This window comes from Metarhizium brunneum, chromosome 3 (assembly GCF_013426205.1).
Source record: "Metarhizium brunneum chromosome 3, complete sequence".
NCBI classification, from domain to species: domain Eukaryota; kingdom Fungi; phylum Ascomycota; class Sordariomycetes; order Hypocreales; family Clavicipitaceae; genus Metarhizium; species Metarhizium brunneum.
Window position 1 is genome coordinate 1,718,389 of NC_089424.1, and position 14,396 is coordinate 1,732,784.

At 48.0% G+C, this 14,396-nt stretch overlaps 5 protein-coding genes across 5 annotated transcripts; 2 read left to right on the forward strand and 3 right to left on the reverse strand.

Moving 5' to 3' along the window:
* Nucleotides 1–267: 267 nt before the first annotated feature.
* G6M90_00g057820 (uncharacterized protein) lies at nucleotides 268–1,467 on the reverse strand (the record flags this gene model as incomplete). The annotated part of the gene is made up of 1 exon (XM_014688876.1): nucleotides 268–1,467. The coding sequence occupies one exon, from the start codon at nucleotides 1,465–1,467 to the stop codon at nucleotides 268–270; it is 1,200 nt and encodes a 399-aa protein (XP_014544362.1).
* Nucleotides 1,468–2,738: 1,271 nt separating this feature from the next.
* On the reverse strand, nucleotides 2,739–3,998 carry vioD (Capreomycidine synthase; the record flags this gene model as incomplete). Its single annotated transcript, XM_014688877.2, has 2 exons — nucleotides 2,739–3,449; nucleotides 3,516–3,998. 2 exons carry the CDS (start codon nucleotides 3,996–3,998, stop codon nucleotides 2,739–2,741), a joined length of 1,194 nt encoding a protein of 397 aa, XP_014544363.2.
* A 1,621-nt stretch (nucleotides 3,999–5,619) lies between these two features.
* Nucleotides 5,620–8,542, forward strand: AB5G (ABC transporter G family member; the record flags this gene model as incomplete). The annotated part of the gene is made up of 2 exons (XM_014688878.2): nucleotides 5,620–5,788; nucleotides 5,853–8,542. 2 exons carry the CDS (start codon nucleotides 5,620–5,622, stop codon nucleotides 8,540–8,542), a joined length of 2,859 nt encoding a protein of 952 aa, XP_014544364.2.
* A 306-nt stretch (nucleotides 8,543–8,848) lies between these two features.
* G6M90_00g057850 (uncharacterized protein) lies at nucleotides 8,849–9,766 on the reverse strand (the record flags this gene model as incomplete). The annotated part of the gene is made up of 1 exon (XM_014688879.1): nucleotides 8,849–9,766. One exon carries the CDS (start codon nucleotides 9,764–9,766, stop codon nucleotides 8,849–8,851), a length of 918 nt encoding a protein of 305 aa, XP_014544365.1.
* A 287-nt stretch (nucleotides 9,767–10,053) lies between these two features.
* On the forward strand, nucleotides 10,054–14,320 carry nog-2 (Nucleolar GTP-binding protein 2; the record flags this gene model as incomplete). The annotated part of the gene is made up of 4 exons (XM_014688880.2): nucleotides 10,054–10,151; nucleotides 10,208–10,934; nucleotides 11,292–12,108; nucleotides 13,893–14,320. 4 exons carry the CDS (start codon nucleotides 10,054–10,056, stop codon nucleotides 14,318–14,320), a joined length of 2,070 nt encoding a protein of 689 aa, XP_014544366.2.
* Between the last annotated feature and the right edge of the window lie 76 nt (nucleotides 14,321–14,396).

Sequence of the window (14,396 nt, forward strand, 5' to 3'; positions counted from 1 at the left end):
ATTTGTTAGCAAAAGTTTCGCAATCTATATAATTCGCATGTCAGGAAATAATCTCAATTTCATACATAGGTCTGGTTTGTTTGAACATGATTCTACTAGTGTCTCCGGCCCCTACAGTACACAAACCCAGGTGCGCAACGCTCCCCTAAACTCCCAATCCACCAGGTTTCAACCTCACAAGTACCTGGAACACCATGACAGAAAAGCAGAAAAGTATGTGATTGCCAACATTGGAAGAATGTCGAGAATAGAGAGAGAAACAGCTAATCAATCCGTAAAAATTGGGCTGCCCATCAACAGGGCGGTAATGGTCATGCTGATAAACGTCAACGAGAAAACTGACAGCGATTCAAGTGAGCAGGCCAAACTGCCTTCTTGAAACCCTTTTGCAGCAGATAGACCAGTTTGGGTTGGCTGCGACGGTATTCCCGATTTACTGCCATTGTTTACTGAAGTGGCCGAAGGGATAGCCGCTCCCTTGCTCGCAAATGCTATGACATTTGACTTTGTCGAATTGAAATCAGTTGGTGCAATGCCTACTTCATTATTCATCAAGTCATAGACGACATAGGCAGATCGTAGAAACGTGTCCCCTAGAAGCCATGGTGTGTCCGATGATTTTTGAATACCGAACTCGCAGATGGCTTGGCCACTATGAGGGCCTGATGAGAACGTCGGTGGCTCCCCATCTGTCAATGGCAGGATAAGCTCATCCATAGTGACATTGATGCGTGGACCATCAGGCCCAGAGAAAACGAAAGAGAAATGGCCGGCGTGACTTGCGTAAGAACATGGTATGATGGCTGTCTGGAAAGACATATCATCGTAGGTTGCTCCTACTTCGCTCCAAACTTGGGCTGCCATATCCGGAGGCAAATAGCTGAGAGTTGTGCCAGAATCGAGGACCACTTTCAAAGGTAGCTCTCTTGATGTCAAAACGTCATTTCCACTAGGGCTGGTGGCTTCAAGAGAGAACAAGGAAACAATGAAGTGGGTAAATTGCTGATTTTCGGGTTGTATGGGAAGCTTTGTCAAGTGTCCTACATATTTCTCGGTGTCGATACCACCAAAGAGAATATTTCCTGTACTAGCTCCCAGATCATTCAACCACAGGCTGTAGGCAACAGAATTTATGATACCAGCCTCCTGCATAGCTATGGGCAGGTTCGGGTATATCGCGTTTGCGGTTTCCGTCGATGCCTCGTTTCCAGCGTAGCCAACTCCTATCAGGCCAAACGGTACGTCCGTTTTCTTCCCCAGGCCCATAGTGAAGTTGTTTAACGATTTTGAGCCTATCTCTAGCTTGTCTGCAAAGTAGTCGCCACTTGCTGAGCTGTTGTCTTGATAGGATATATCGAATCCGTTTGCGACAATGACGTCGAACGTACCAGATTGGTCGAAATCAACTTGCAGCGATAATCGATTAGTCTGTGGTTGGTTCTGTTGATTCAAATTCGTATATGACATGACTTACAAGAGCCTAATGGGCACCCGCCTTGAGCTTTATCCAGACAGACAGGGGCTTGACTAGACGGTACCCAGACATCGCTGCTACCAGTGTCAAGCTGCAGAGAAAGCTCTTGGCCAGGTGTTCCAATTTGAACTGCCACAAAGTATCCTCCTTGAGCTTTATTATTGGATGCGTCCGACTGGAGGGTTCCCGCCCGGCGCCGGAGCCCGCTGGCCTGGTAGTGTTTCTGTATATCCCATTGAACCACCTGTCCAAACACAGCTGGCGCAAGTATGATCACTGAGGACACACAAGCGTCCACGGCACTTGAGTATTTCATACCGAAAGTTCCGATCGTATTTTCTAGAATACACGTATCAGAGACTGTCTAGCTGAAGTAGCCTAGGTCGCAGATTTGAAGCTGCTGCTCAGTTGCACGGCCGCTTCCAGGCTTCTGGCCGAGGCAAGAAGACGGAGGATCGGGGTAAGTTCCAGCTCGGAAAAAAAAACATCTAGGACCCAAAAGTGTTCGACCAAAGCTCTCCAAAAGACATTTATAATACGGCGAAAAAAAATATAGCGACATCGATGCTGCGGGTGCCGGCCACACCGGCCCATGAAAGTCTAAATAATGTCGGCAACGTCGATGCCGTGAGCGTCGTCATCCACAGACTAGCGGGAAATAGTCGGCGAGAGGCTGATAGCAAGCAGTGTCGACTTGTGGTGCTCAGCCACTCACACCCGTACACAAAGCCACAAATTTCAGACATAATCTTCCTAGGTACTTACCTAGTAGTAATCGCACGCTAAGACAGCCAACGCACATATAGTACATATATATCAGAACATCACTGTCTTTTTTTAATGAAATCTCTACACTATTAGAATATAATACGGGAAGTGCCGGCGCAACAATGAGTGCTGCGGCCCGAGGCGCTGGACATAGTTTGCTTACCTACTCAAGTAGGCACCAGTCATTTATCAGAGCCGATTCAGAAGGAGAAGCGAGGGGAGTCAGGGGACCAGTTTGCATGCGTGTGACACCTGTCCCACCAGTGTTTTGGTTAGATGCGGCCATGCGTTGAGGTAACGCTAGATAACATGGGTTGGGCCTAAAATAGCAATAAGACCAAGAGTAACCTGAAGATATGCGGATCAACAAATTCGTACCCAAAACTATACCTAAAATAGTTACAATTCGTCGAGGCAACTTGATTCCCTTCTCTCTCACTTGTCATCAATGACCATCATGGTCCTTTGCCATCATCAACCAATTTCTATCCCCTTTTCAGTGCACCAGCTGTCTAACGTACTTATGTAGCTTCGCCAAAGCCTCCTGCAGCACTGCAGTCTCACAGACATACCCCACTCGTACAAACCCAAGGAAATCTTTGCCGCCACCGAAGCAAAGCGAGCCTGGGCAGAACAGAATCCGAGTCTTCTGAAGGAGGTCTTTGCAAAATGATACGTCTTCAACGGGCCGACCGTTGAGACAAAACTGAATGAATGCTGTGGTCCCCGCAGAGGGTTGTGTCCAATGACAAATATCACTATGAGTGTCAACAAATTCTTTCAGGAGGGATAAATTTTTCGCTGCTAAAGCAACATTGCGCTCCAATAATCGATCCTTAACTTCCAATGACAACGCATAACAGGCAACGTGATCGTCTAGTTGAGACACGCTGATGGTTGTGTAGTCCCGAGCAGCGATCAGCTTTTCCAAGATAGCCCGGTCTCTCGAAGCGACCCAGCCTATCCTTATTCCCGCCAGTGCGAATGCTTTCGACATGGACCCAGTAACTATAATTTTCTCATACTCCAAGGCGGTGGCTGGAGGCGGAGAACTAGGGTCGTTATGTCCGTTGTGAAATAGGGGACGATACACCTCGTCTGACATGAGAATGATACCCTTCTCTTGGGCCAAGGCGGCGATCTTCTCTAGTATTCCGCTGGGAATTACTGCACCAGTTGGGTTGTTTGGATTGTTGATAATAATCATCTAAGCAACAGCTTTTGTTAAACATGATTCACATCCAAGTGGCCGGAATGAACCGTTATCACATACCTTGGTATTGTCCCGAATGAGAGTACTCAGGTCATCAACACTAGGGATATAGCCAGCCTCTGGCCGCAGAGCCCACAAGGATACATCAGCTCCAAGGCTAGCTGGGACAGAATATAACTGCTGATAGGTTGGGTAGGCGCAGACAACATGATCTCCAGGCCCGATCAGGCCATATAGAACAAGGAAGTTTGCGTTTATGGCACCTTGTGTTATTATGACATTATCCTCGGTCAAGCAATGTCGACTGGCGTCGCTGCACAGAGCGGCGACTCTCTGTCGCAAGGCTGGAGATCCTAGAATGGGGCCATACGTAAGTTTGAGAGATGTCGGTATGCGCAAAGGGTTAAGCTTGTCGTCGGAGAAATGGGAGAGCTCGTCAATAGAAATCGAAGAGCAGCACGTTTCAGCGACGTTCAAAACGTCTGGCGTGTTCTCGTATGTATCCATCCATTGCTCTACCTCAAATGGCTTGAAGGGAACCATTTTTTTAGCGATGTCAAACTAAAATGTAAAGCAGTAGAGGTCAAGCGAAGATAGTTCAACTCCGTTATCGTTAATCAAGTATAATATGGATGAGGATTTCATGTAGACTGGAGTTTCACTTTGGGGAAACCTCTGGAAAGGAATTGACAAGATGTAAAGAGGAACGGGAAAGAGACCGTGGCTTCTAACTACGGCCAACCTCTTTAAACCTAAAAAAATGGTATAAGCATGGACTACCGTGGTATCCATGCATCCCTTTGAGTGTGCGAAGCTGCGACTTTTGTAGCTGACCCATCTTTCTGCGATACCTAAAGTATGTAAGTACTGGGAACCTTCAATGTTTCCTGCAGCCAAGGCCAGCCACTACAAGACGCAAAAGAGCCCCGTACGCCGAATTCGGCTGCGATAAGTGCGATGTAGCTTTATGTAAAGCTAGAGATTACTGGTACTTGTACCACTATATGTTGCACTGGTGTTATATCTTGGTGGGGCTATGTACCTTTTAGTAATTGGCTTTCTATTCGCCCACACCCCGATCCGAAGCTGCAACTTCGCACACTCACAGGGATAGAAAATACATACCTAGGTACCTAGATGCCACTGCACATCCCAGGTACCTACTTAGAGGGTAGGCGCCTTAATGGGCAAAGTAAAAAATACTCTTAGTAAATACCTACTAGCTATCTATACACGTCACGGTGGCACTACTTACCGGCAAGCACTATTAAGTAGAAGGCACCTGAGGATGGTTGAGTTCAACGAATCAGGGGTATTGCTTTTGTGCTTCTGAACCAATGATGCTGATCCGACATGCGGGGGTGGAGTGCCATTTGAGTCGGGGGACCTGTATGTACTTGCTTAGTGGGTAGTAAGTAGTAGTACTGCCGCTAGGCCTTAAAACACGTCGACTTGTAGCCAGAAAGCTTAGTCTTGGACTCTTAGCTCAGCAAAATGAGCACAGACCCACGACTCTGGCGACGTCACGATTCCACACAGTCGGGCCGGCTGTCCTTAACATCACTTCCTGCGCTCTTATCCTTTTGATTTCTGCGATTGTATCCCTTTTGCATTTGCATATTTTGTCGTCATGGCTCTTTTATCCCGGAGAAGCTTAGTTTTCGGCGCCGTACTTTATCTCCCCTTGCTAGTAGCGGCCTTAGGGAACTCAACGTACCAGGACATTGATATGCTACGGTCTAAATTGGCTTTGATGGATGACCGTCCCGGTGACTGTCCCCCTTGGTGAGACTTACTGAAGAAACTACGATGTCTCTGTTTCTAACCATAGGTAGCTTCAACTGTCTTCTTCCATCTCATGTCTGCGCCCAATACGCTGGCTGCAACGAGTTCAATGGAAAGTGCGATTGCCCAGCAGGCTTCGGTGGTGACGACTGCCTCCAACCTCGTACGTGCTGCGTCTAAACAGAAATGTGCAAACAGATTGGACATGGTCGTTATATCAGTGATTGATCGTATGTTAACAAATCCTTGTTGTTTAGTCTGCGGCTCTCTAGCAAAAGGTCGAGACCGACAGATGCGATCCGGTGATACCTGCGAGTGCGACGAAGGTTGGACAGGAATCAACTGTAATGTTTGTACAGATAACAGAGCTTGCAACTCTATGGTAGAAACCGGAAATGGTGGCGTCTGCTATCAAAATGGAGAGGTTGTACGAAATAACCACCAAATTTGCAAAGTCACCAACAGGAAAATCACGGATCTCCTCGGTGAACAACGACCTGAAGTAACTTTTACTTGCCAGAAAGACGAAAGGGCATGCGATTTTCAATGTATGCCTTCCATTTATTTCCTTCTTGAATGTAACATTTTCGGAAACTAACGTCCTTGCGGCAGTTTGGGTCGACGCTGTCGAATCATTTTATTGCAATCTAAGCGATTGCGATTCAAATGCCGAGTTTGGGGACACTAAGAACACAACTGCCTACAACTGCGATAAAATTCGATGTAGCTGCATCCCAGAGCGCATGCTGTGTGGCAAGGACGGGTCAATAGATCTGAGCGATTTTCTCGACCAGGCAATTCGCGGCCCTGGAGGTTTTCAATGCACCCAAAAGAACGGCGGCGCTCACGACTGCGCCTTTAAAGAGCCGGAGATGGACAAACTGATCCGCAGCCTTATTGGCGATTCTAGCATCCTGCTTGATTGCCAGGCTGGAGAATGTTTGCATGAGACCCAGGTTCCAGGTTACACAAGACCAGTTAAGCAAATCAACACACCTCTTATTGCCGGGGTTATCGCTATTTGCGCACTTTTTGTTGTGGCTATCATCATCATAACATGGATTCTATCGCGGCGGAAGCTGAGATACGGTGCTATTCGCCTGGAAGACTCCGATGACGAAACAACCAAACTCATGGCTGAGCACAAGCCCGCTACGTTATATTTTGAAAACATCTCATATCAAATGAATGGCAAGTCTATTCTCAGTGGCATTCAAGGACTATGTCACCCTGGTGAGGTAACAGCAATTATGGGCGCTTCTGGCGCCGGAAAGACGACCTTCCTGGATATTCTCGCTCGCAAGAACAAGCGTGGCGTAGTAGAAGGCGACGTCTATATTAATGGCGAGAAGGTTGGCAGCTCAGAGTACAAAAATGTTATTGGGTTCGTCGACCAAGAGGATACCATGCTCCCTACGCTCACCGTTCATGAGACAATTCTGAACAGTGCGCTCTTGCGACTGCCTCGCGATATGAGTCGCACGGTCAAAGAGCAGAGAGTCTTCGACGTAGAGAAAGAACTCGGAATATACCATATTCGGGATTCACTGATTGGGTCCGAAGAGGGCAAGGGGCGCGGTATCTCTGGTGGTGAGAAGCGCCGCGTCGGCATAGCGTGTGAACTGGTCACGAGTCCGTCTATTCTCTTCCTTGACGAGCCAACGAGCGGTTTAGATTCTTTCAACGCCTACAATGTTATCGAGTGTCTTGTTACTCTGGCAAAGAGTTATCAACGCACAGTTGTATTTACGATCCACCAACCACGATCTAACATTGTGGCTTTGTTCGACCGTCTTATTCTGTTGGCGCGAGGCAAAACAGTTTTTTCCGGCCCTTTTGCACAGTGCCAACCGTATTTTGACTCTATAGGCTACGAATGTCCTCAGGGTTTCAACATAGCCGATTATCTAGTCGACCTCACTATGCATGCCGGCCGAAGAGTTTCCATCGACGACGGGACTGTGGCGATAGATACGGTTAGTGTCGGCCCCAGCAGCACAAAAGCAGTAAAGTCGATAGCAAGTATTTCGGGAAACAGCACGGGAGAAGATAGCTTTGCAGAACCGTCAGCATCACCCAGGCCGAGAAACTTCCGCCGGGACTCGATCCGGCAACGGCAAGAACGCCAGTTATTCACTCGACGAAAGCAAACTATTGACACTGCAGCCTCTTCCGATGCCGGCGGAGATGAGGCGGGCAACTATAAGCTTCAGCTGAATCCCACAAACGCGCTATTGTCGCAAACAAGAGATGACCTACATGATCTCCCCCCCGCCGCCGTATCAGGCTCCGACCTTGATCTCATGACACGGGCATTTTCCCAGTCTCAAATAGCACAAACGACTCATCAGGAAATCCGTCAAGCAGTAATAGGTGCGGCTCAAGCTAATGGGTCGAATGCCAACAGCCACAGCGAAGATGGGCCTAGCACTACGCTCAGTGCTGTTGGCCGAGGTTACGCACGTGTGGGATACTTGGGACAATTCACGATTCTTTCGCAGAGAACTTGGAAAAACCTCTATCGGGATCCGATGCTCATGCTTACACATTATGCAATAGCCATAATTCTAGCCGTTTTCTCAGGATACCTCTTCTACGGTCTAACAGATGACATTCCAGGCTTTCAGAATCGTCTTGGCCTATTCTTCTTTCTTCTAGCCTTGTTTGGATTCAGCACTCTAACTAGTTTAAATGTATTCTCAGCGGAGCGGTTACTGTTTCTGCGTGAGCGAGCAAACGGTTACTACTCTCCGATCACATATTTCACCGCCAAAGTTCTATTTGACATAATTCCGCTGAGAATTGTTCCACCAATCCTCATGGGATCGATTATTTATCCGATGACTGGGCTAGTGCCTGATTCATCACATTTCTTCAGATTTATGTTAGTTTTGGTGCTCTTCAATCTGGCTGCTGCTGCCGTCTGCTTGTTCGTTGGTATCCTATGCAAAAATGGAAGTGTTGCGAACTTGATTGGAAGTTTGATTATGCTTTTCAGCCTTCTTTTCGCCGGATTTCTTCTCAATCACGATGCGACACCTCCTGGGGCATTATGGCTTCAGTCAGTTTCAATCTTCCACTACGGATTTGAGTCACTCATAGTTAATGAGGTTGTCGAGTTGACCCTAGTCGACAAGAAATATGGACTTGACATCACCGTGCCTGGCGCTGCTATTTTGAGTTCTTTCGGCTTCGACAATGGTGCCTTGTGGTCAGACATTCGCAATTTAGGCATCTTTGCTATAACCTTCATAATCCTGGCATATGCGGCGATGCATTTCCTGCTTGTGGAGAAACGATGAAGGCGAGAAATACAGAGGATTAGCTATGATGTCAGGGACGTCATTTCTGCTGCGCACATGTTGTTAGATATTAGACATCGACGAGTCTGAGGCATCTTGTTTCATTTTGTCCTGTTTTCTGGCCCGCCCCGAGCTGAGCCTTTACAAGATGACTGGTTGAATTGTGTACACAAATAAATAATGTGGGCTATGAGGGTCGGGCTTCCGCAATCACAGCTACCTAGGCAGTTATTAAGAGCTTTCAATTATTATACAGGTAGTTTCCCAATCAATTACCAAACTACATTTATTGTACAGACTGTGCGTCTAGATCATCTTTCCGCCAGTCAAGTCCTCTGCTATTCTCTTTTGTCGTTTGGCTGAACGGTCAGATTCGGTTTGATCAGCTTCCATGATCCTAGTTGACGTTCCAATAGCCGACTCCATCATGTTGGCAATAGAGGGCGGTTTGCCGTACGATCCCCACATATTCCCTGTTGTGCCATGGCGATGGCCATCTTCACTCCTTTTGCGGAAGTAATCTTCGGCGAAAACCTCATCAATCTTCGCCTTCAACTCATTCTCATGCACGATAAAATTCGACGCGCTTGTGTAAAGCTCCATCAGCGCATCCCTCCTAGCTTCCATCTTCTGTTTCTCCTTTGCAAGAACCTTTGTGCGACTTCTATCTGCGCGAGCAAACCGATCCGGATCAGGGTACACTTTTGTATCCATAATAGCAGTCAAAACCGTAGGTCGTGTGAGCTTGTCGTCGTCTCTTTCCGGAGCCGCACCAGCCTTGTTATGCTTATAGAACTTGTGGCTTACACGTTCATTGCGAGATCTATCCATTTCCCGACGGCGAAGCCAGAGTGCATCTAGACCTTCTTTGAGATTGGTACGTCTAGTTTCTGCCAAGGCAGTTTTCCATTCCTGTGCCTCCGACGGTGATTCACGGGAGGATTTTGTTGATCGTGGTGCGGTTTTCTTTATGTATTCGGGTTGAATTTTGCGGCTGCCTTCCACACGAGGAAAAATCTCACGCGGAACTGGGAGATGACCACGTACTCGAGGAGGTTTGGTCTCATCGGACTGAGGTGGAGTAGGAAGGCGGATGTAAGATGGTGATTCTGGAGGCACGCGGATCGTTTGGGCAGGGGCTGATGTTGAAAAGTTCGCGTGGGAAATTGAGAGAGCTCGTCGTAGCTGGAGACGAATATGGGACCCAGGGGCACTAAGAGACATGGCGTCGGCGCAGTTTCTGTTGATGTATCGCAGCGAAGGATTATCTGCTTCAACCGCTGAGTTGACAAGGTCAGCTCTCAAAAAATTATGATGCATATCAGCAGGCCCGGATTATCTACTTCCGCAATCCCCACTGACTAGTCTTTAAATTAGCCAACCACCCAGTTTATAAGTTTAGGTGGGGCTCGCCTGGTTTAAAACGGGCACATAAAAAAAAAAGGCAAGCCCATTTCTTCACATCCTCAACTCACCTACCAACAACTCGCCCGGGAAGGGTTTTAGACATCATGGGGACAGGTAAGAAAGAGGCCAACAGGCGAATTCGCCAAGGGAAAACTGGAGATGGCCTTGCAAATGTTCGCGTCAAGGGTGAGAACTTCTATCGGTACGTCTCGTATCTCACATTTTCAGTTGTGAGCCAGTCTAACAGCTTCATGCAAGCAATGCGAAGAAAGTCAAGACCTTGAATATGTACAAGGAGGGGAAAGCGCAGAGAAATTCGGAAGGGAAAATCACGAAGGCAGCTTCTTTCCAGTCCCGAGATGTCCCAGATGCTCGAATCGAGCCGAACCGAAAGTGGTTCACAAATACTCGTGTTGTGTCGCAGGACACACTCAAGGCATTCCGTGATGCCATGGCAGAGAAGGCAAATGATCCATATCAGGTCCTCCTAAAATCAAATAAACTTCCCATGAGCCTCATCCGAGATGGTCAAGATGCTAAGGGGATCAAGCAACATGATGCTAAAGTGGCGGTGGAAACATCACCTTTTGCAGAGGTATTCGGTCCAAAGGCGCAGCGCAAACGAGTCAAGCTTAATGTTAGCAGTCTGACAGATCTCGCCGGAGATACTGAGAAGAGTATGGACACATACGAAGTCCGTTTAGAGCAAGCTAGACTGCTGAGCGGAATATCAGGCCAGGATGAAGAGGAGCGACAGGTGGCGATGGCAATTGAGCCTGTCTTCGACAAAGGCCAGAGCAAACGAATTTGGAATGAGCTGTACAAGGTCATTGATTCCTCCGACGTGGTCATTCACGTCCTTGATGCTCGTGACCCAGTGGGAACCCGTTGCCACAGCATCGAGAAGTATCTCAAAGAAGAGGCGCCACACAAGCATTTGATTTTCGTACTGAACAAGTGTGATCTTGTTCCTACCAGCGTCGCTGTAAGTTCTTACAATATTTTCCGTTGCCACAAAACCTTGGTCCCATGTCCCTCAAACTCGATTCGCAACCCAATGTCTTTTGTCAGGACACCTTCCATTCTTTTCTCACGAAGGTTGTCTGTTACAGCGTTGGAATATCAATCATATCATACTCGTCTGTCATTAACCTGCGTTGGTGACTTGATGTGTGCCGTTCTGGCACTGTCTTGAGTTGGTATTTGTGTCTAATGAGTTGAAATCTTCATCATCCTTAAGGGGAAACAAACTGGAGACTTCTTAGTGATGACACATACACTCCCTCGTTTTAAACACGTCGCGTTCTTGCGGTAAAATATTTGTGCGCTAACTGAAGGCCAGGCCTCCTGGGTTCGAAATCTATCTAGGGAATACCCCACATTAGCCTTCCATGCTAGCATCAACAACTCGTTCGGCAAAGGATCCCTAATTCAGTTGTTGAGACAGTTTTCCTCTTTACACGCAGACAGGAAACAAATTTCTGTTGGACTAATTGGAGGGCCAAACACCGGCAAATCGTCCATCATTAATACGCTTTTGAAAAAAAAAGTCTGCGCAGTGGCCCCAATTCCTGGGGAGACCAAAGTCTGGCAATATGTAAGCCTGATGAAGAGAATTTACCTTATTGATTGCCCAGGTGTGGTCCCTCCGTCTAGTACCGATACTCCCACCGACCTCGTTCTACGTGGTGTTGTCCGGGTCGAGAAGGTAGAGCATCCGGAGCAATACATCACTGCTGTCCTGGACAAGGTGAAGCGCCATCATATGGAGAAGACGTACGATCTTAAGGGATGGACCAACGCGGTTGAACTTCTTGAGCTCCTTGCCAGGAAAAGTGGCCGTCTTCTTCGCGGAGGGGAACCCGATTTAGATGGCGTTGCTAAAATGGTCTTGAACGATTTTATGAGGGGCAAAATTCCTTGGTTTACACCTGCCCCGTCTAGAAACACTGATGACAATGGCGTCACCGACCGTGACGGGCGGCTCGGCGAGATGCCAAAGAAACGTGACCTGGAAGATGCCGGCGATACTTCCAACTCCGTTTCCGCGAAAACAGCTGCTAATCAGCCGGGAAGCGGGAGGGGTTACGACCGTGAAGAGGTCTTTGAAGGATTCAGCAGCGACTACGATGCTCCGTCACCGACGGACCTGAAGGATGGTTCGTGTGTTGCATCGTCTAGTCCCAGTACATCAACAAGCAAACGACGCAGAAAAACATGAAATCTGAATGTCGGTTTGTGTAACCCATGTTCTCCAACTGCAGCCTTTGCATGTCATCTTTATGGAGCTAGGAGTTCAACACCTGTACTACCTACGCTGAATCAAGCTCAGTCTTGGGACAATGCTTCCGACAGGTGGTTCCAGGTATTATGATCCGCTTGGCCGAGTAGTACCGATTCACGTCGCGAGCTCTGTTGGGGGAATGAGTGTTGTGTCTTTCATCGCTGTGTCTCACGCTATAGCTTGCAATTGCATGCTCTGAACTCGGTATATAGAAACGGCATGGGCATCAACGGCCAGCAGACTATCGATTCACCGAATAACGTACAGAAGCCAGCACGAATAGCGACTTTGAAGCCATCTGGTTGTCACTCGGTACGACGCGATCAGATCCAGTCTTTGTCTGAGAGTATACTTTATTGGCGAAGAATAGCAGGTCTGGGCAAGAGTGGACTTTTGAGGTGGCATACTACTATATGCAGCTCCAAAGCTGGCCAAGACGCCAGGGGCTCGAGCTCGACTCATACATGATGACTAGGGTAATTGCGAGGCCAGTTTGGCAGTGTCGTTCGTGTTTCGTTGGGGTATGACCTAACAGTATCCGAGCTCTGTACAGCGACGTGCCCCTGGCTCGAGAAGAGAGACTTCTAACATCCAGCCTCATTAGCGGAGTCTGGCAAGAATATTGTGGCATGGGCTACGTCAATAAAATGCTGTTCGGTTTCAAGTGTCATATTGAGTATTCCAGTGGATACTATCAGTCCTGGGCTACGTTATAGCTCGATCTATGTCATGCGAACGCTGCGATATGTTACACTATATGCAAGTTGGGGGCATGTATTTAGTCTTCACCTACTTGGTAATTCTGTCTGGTGGGATTGGGTTGTCGCGCCTGCCTTTCGATACAGTGTACGGTGTTGTCAGTATCAGCACTGCTTCGTGTTCCAGACGCCGAATACACGGCTCGTGAATGTTGGGCTATCAATGCCTTACCCTACAGCATGTCGCTTTCTGTGGCCGAGAATGCGGTAAATGAGGTACCCCCGCCATATGAATACGTTACCTTTGCGCGTCAGTTCGTGTACTTCTCAGCGTCATCACGCCTGTCGGTTATTGCAAGACAGCTTGCTGGGATATTCTGCCGGTGTGTGGCAATGTGTAGTAGTCTTGGTCGGCCGGCCAGATACGAGAATTGGGGGTCTAAGGGGTTAGTATTGTTCTCGAGCTCTACGTGTTGTAAATGCTGTAGTATCATATAACAAGTACCACGTCGCTGCACAGTACCCTGGGCGAATACGTACCTAGGTTTACAAAGTGAATAAGCATATCCGTAAGTTGCACCGTGCCTGCCGTCAGTATTGCCCCACTCATGTTCGCAGATAGCCAGTGGTAGCGGGTGAACTACTAGTTCACATCTCTTGCATCAGCGTCAAAGAGATAGCTCGCCAAAGACAATAGCTTACCGGTCGCCAGACAGCATACCATGGGCTCTTCGGCCTCCAAGATTGGCCGCGCGGCTCCGGCGGTTGCACGGCGATATCCACCGTGGGAATATAGTGGTCAGGCGCCGCCAAATCTGCGTCCTGCTGACCAGAGTACACGACAATCAAGGCAATCAAGGGGCAATAGCAAAATGGGCGATGGTATTTGACGTGTTTACCCCACTAGATGTATTTCATTGTGCCCACAGCCAGTCAATACATACTAACTTTCAATCAATAGAAGCAAAAGCAGATGGAAACGACCCTGACTTCGCACCTGCCGACTTCTCCCAACGTCTCCATGAAATGGGCATGGTACAACCGAATGTAACATTCTCACCGTCATCAACAGCCAAAAATGATGTCCGAAAAGTGGCAAGCGATCCTTCAATGATTCAATACCCGCCAAACAAACAGAATGCTACATTATCGGTCCTGGAAGCCCGTCGACATCTCCAACAACAGGCGAATGATGATATCGCTAAAACCGGACTACATGGAAGGCAGTACAAAAGATTCGTCGACATGAGGATCTTGATCAACACCATCAAACTGCGGGATCAGGGTATGACATATGCGGAAATTGAGGAGCGCCACTGCCTCGAGCCTGGAACAGTCAAAAAACTTGGTCGTCATGGAGTTTTTTCACATGTCTCTGCAACTAGGTAACAAGACATCGTGGCATGGATGCCGTCCAGGCTTCGTATACGTAGCATTCTTTTCTTCATCGAAATACAACAATCCC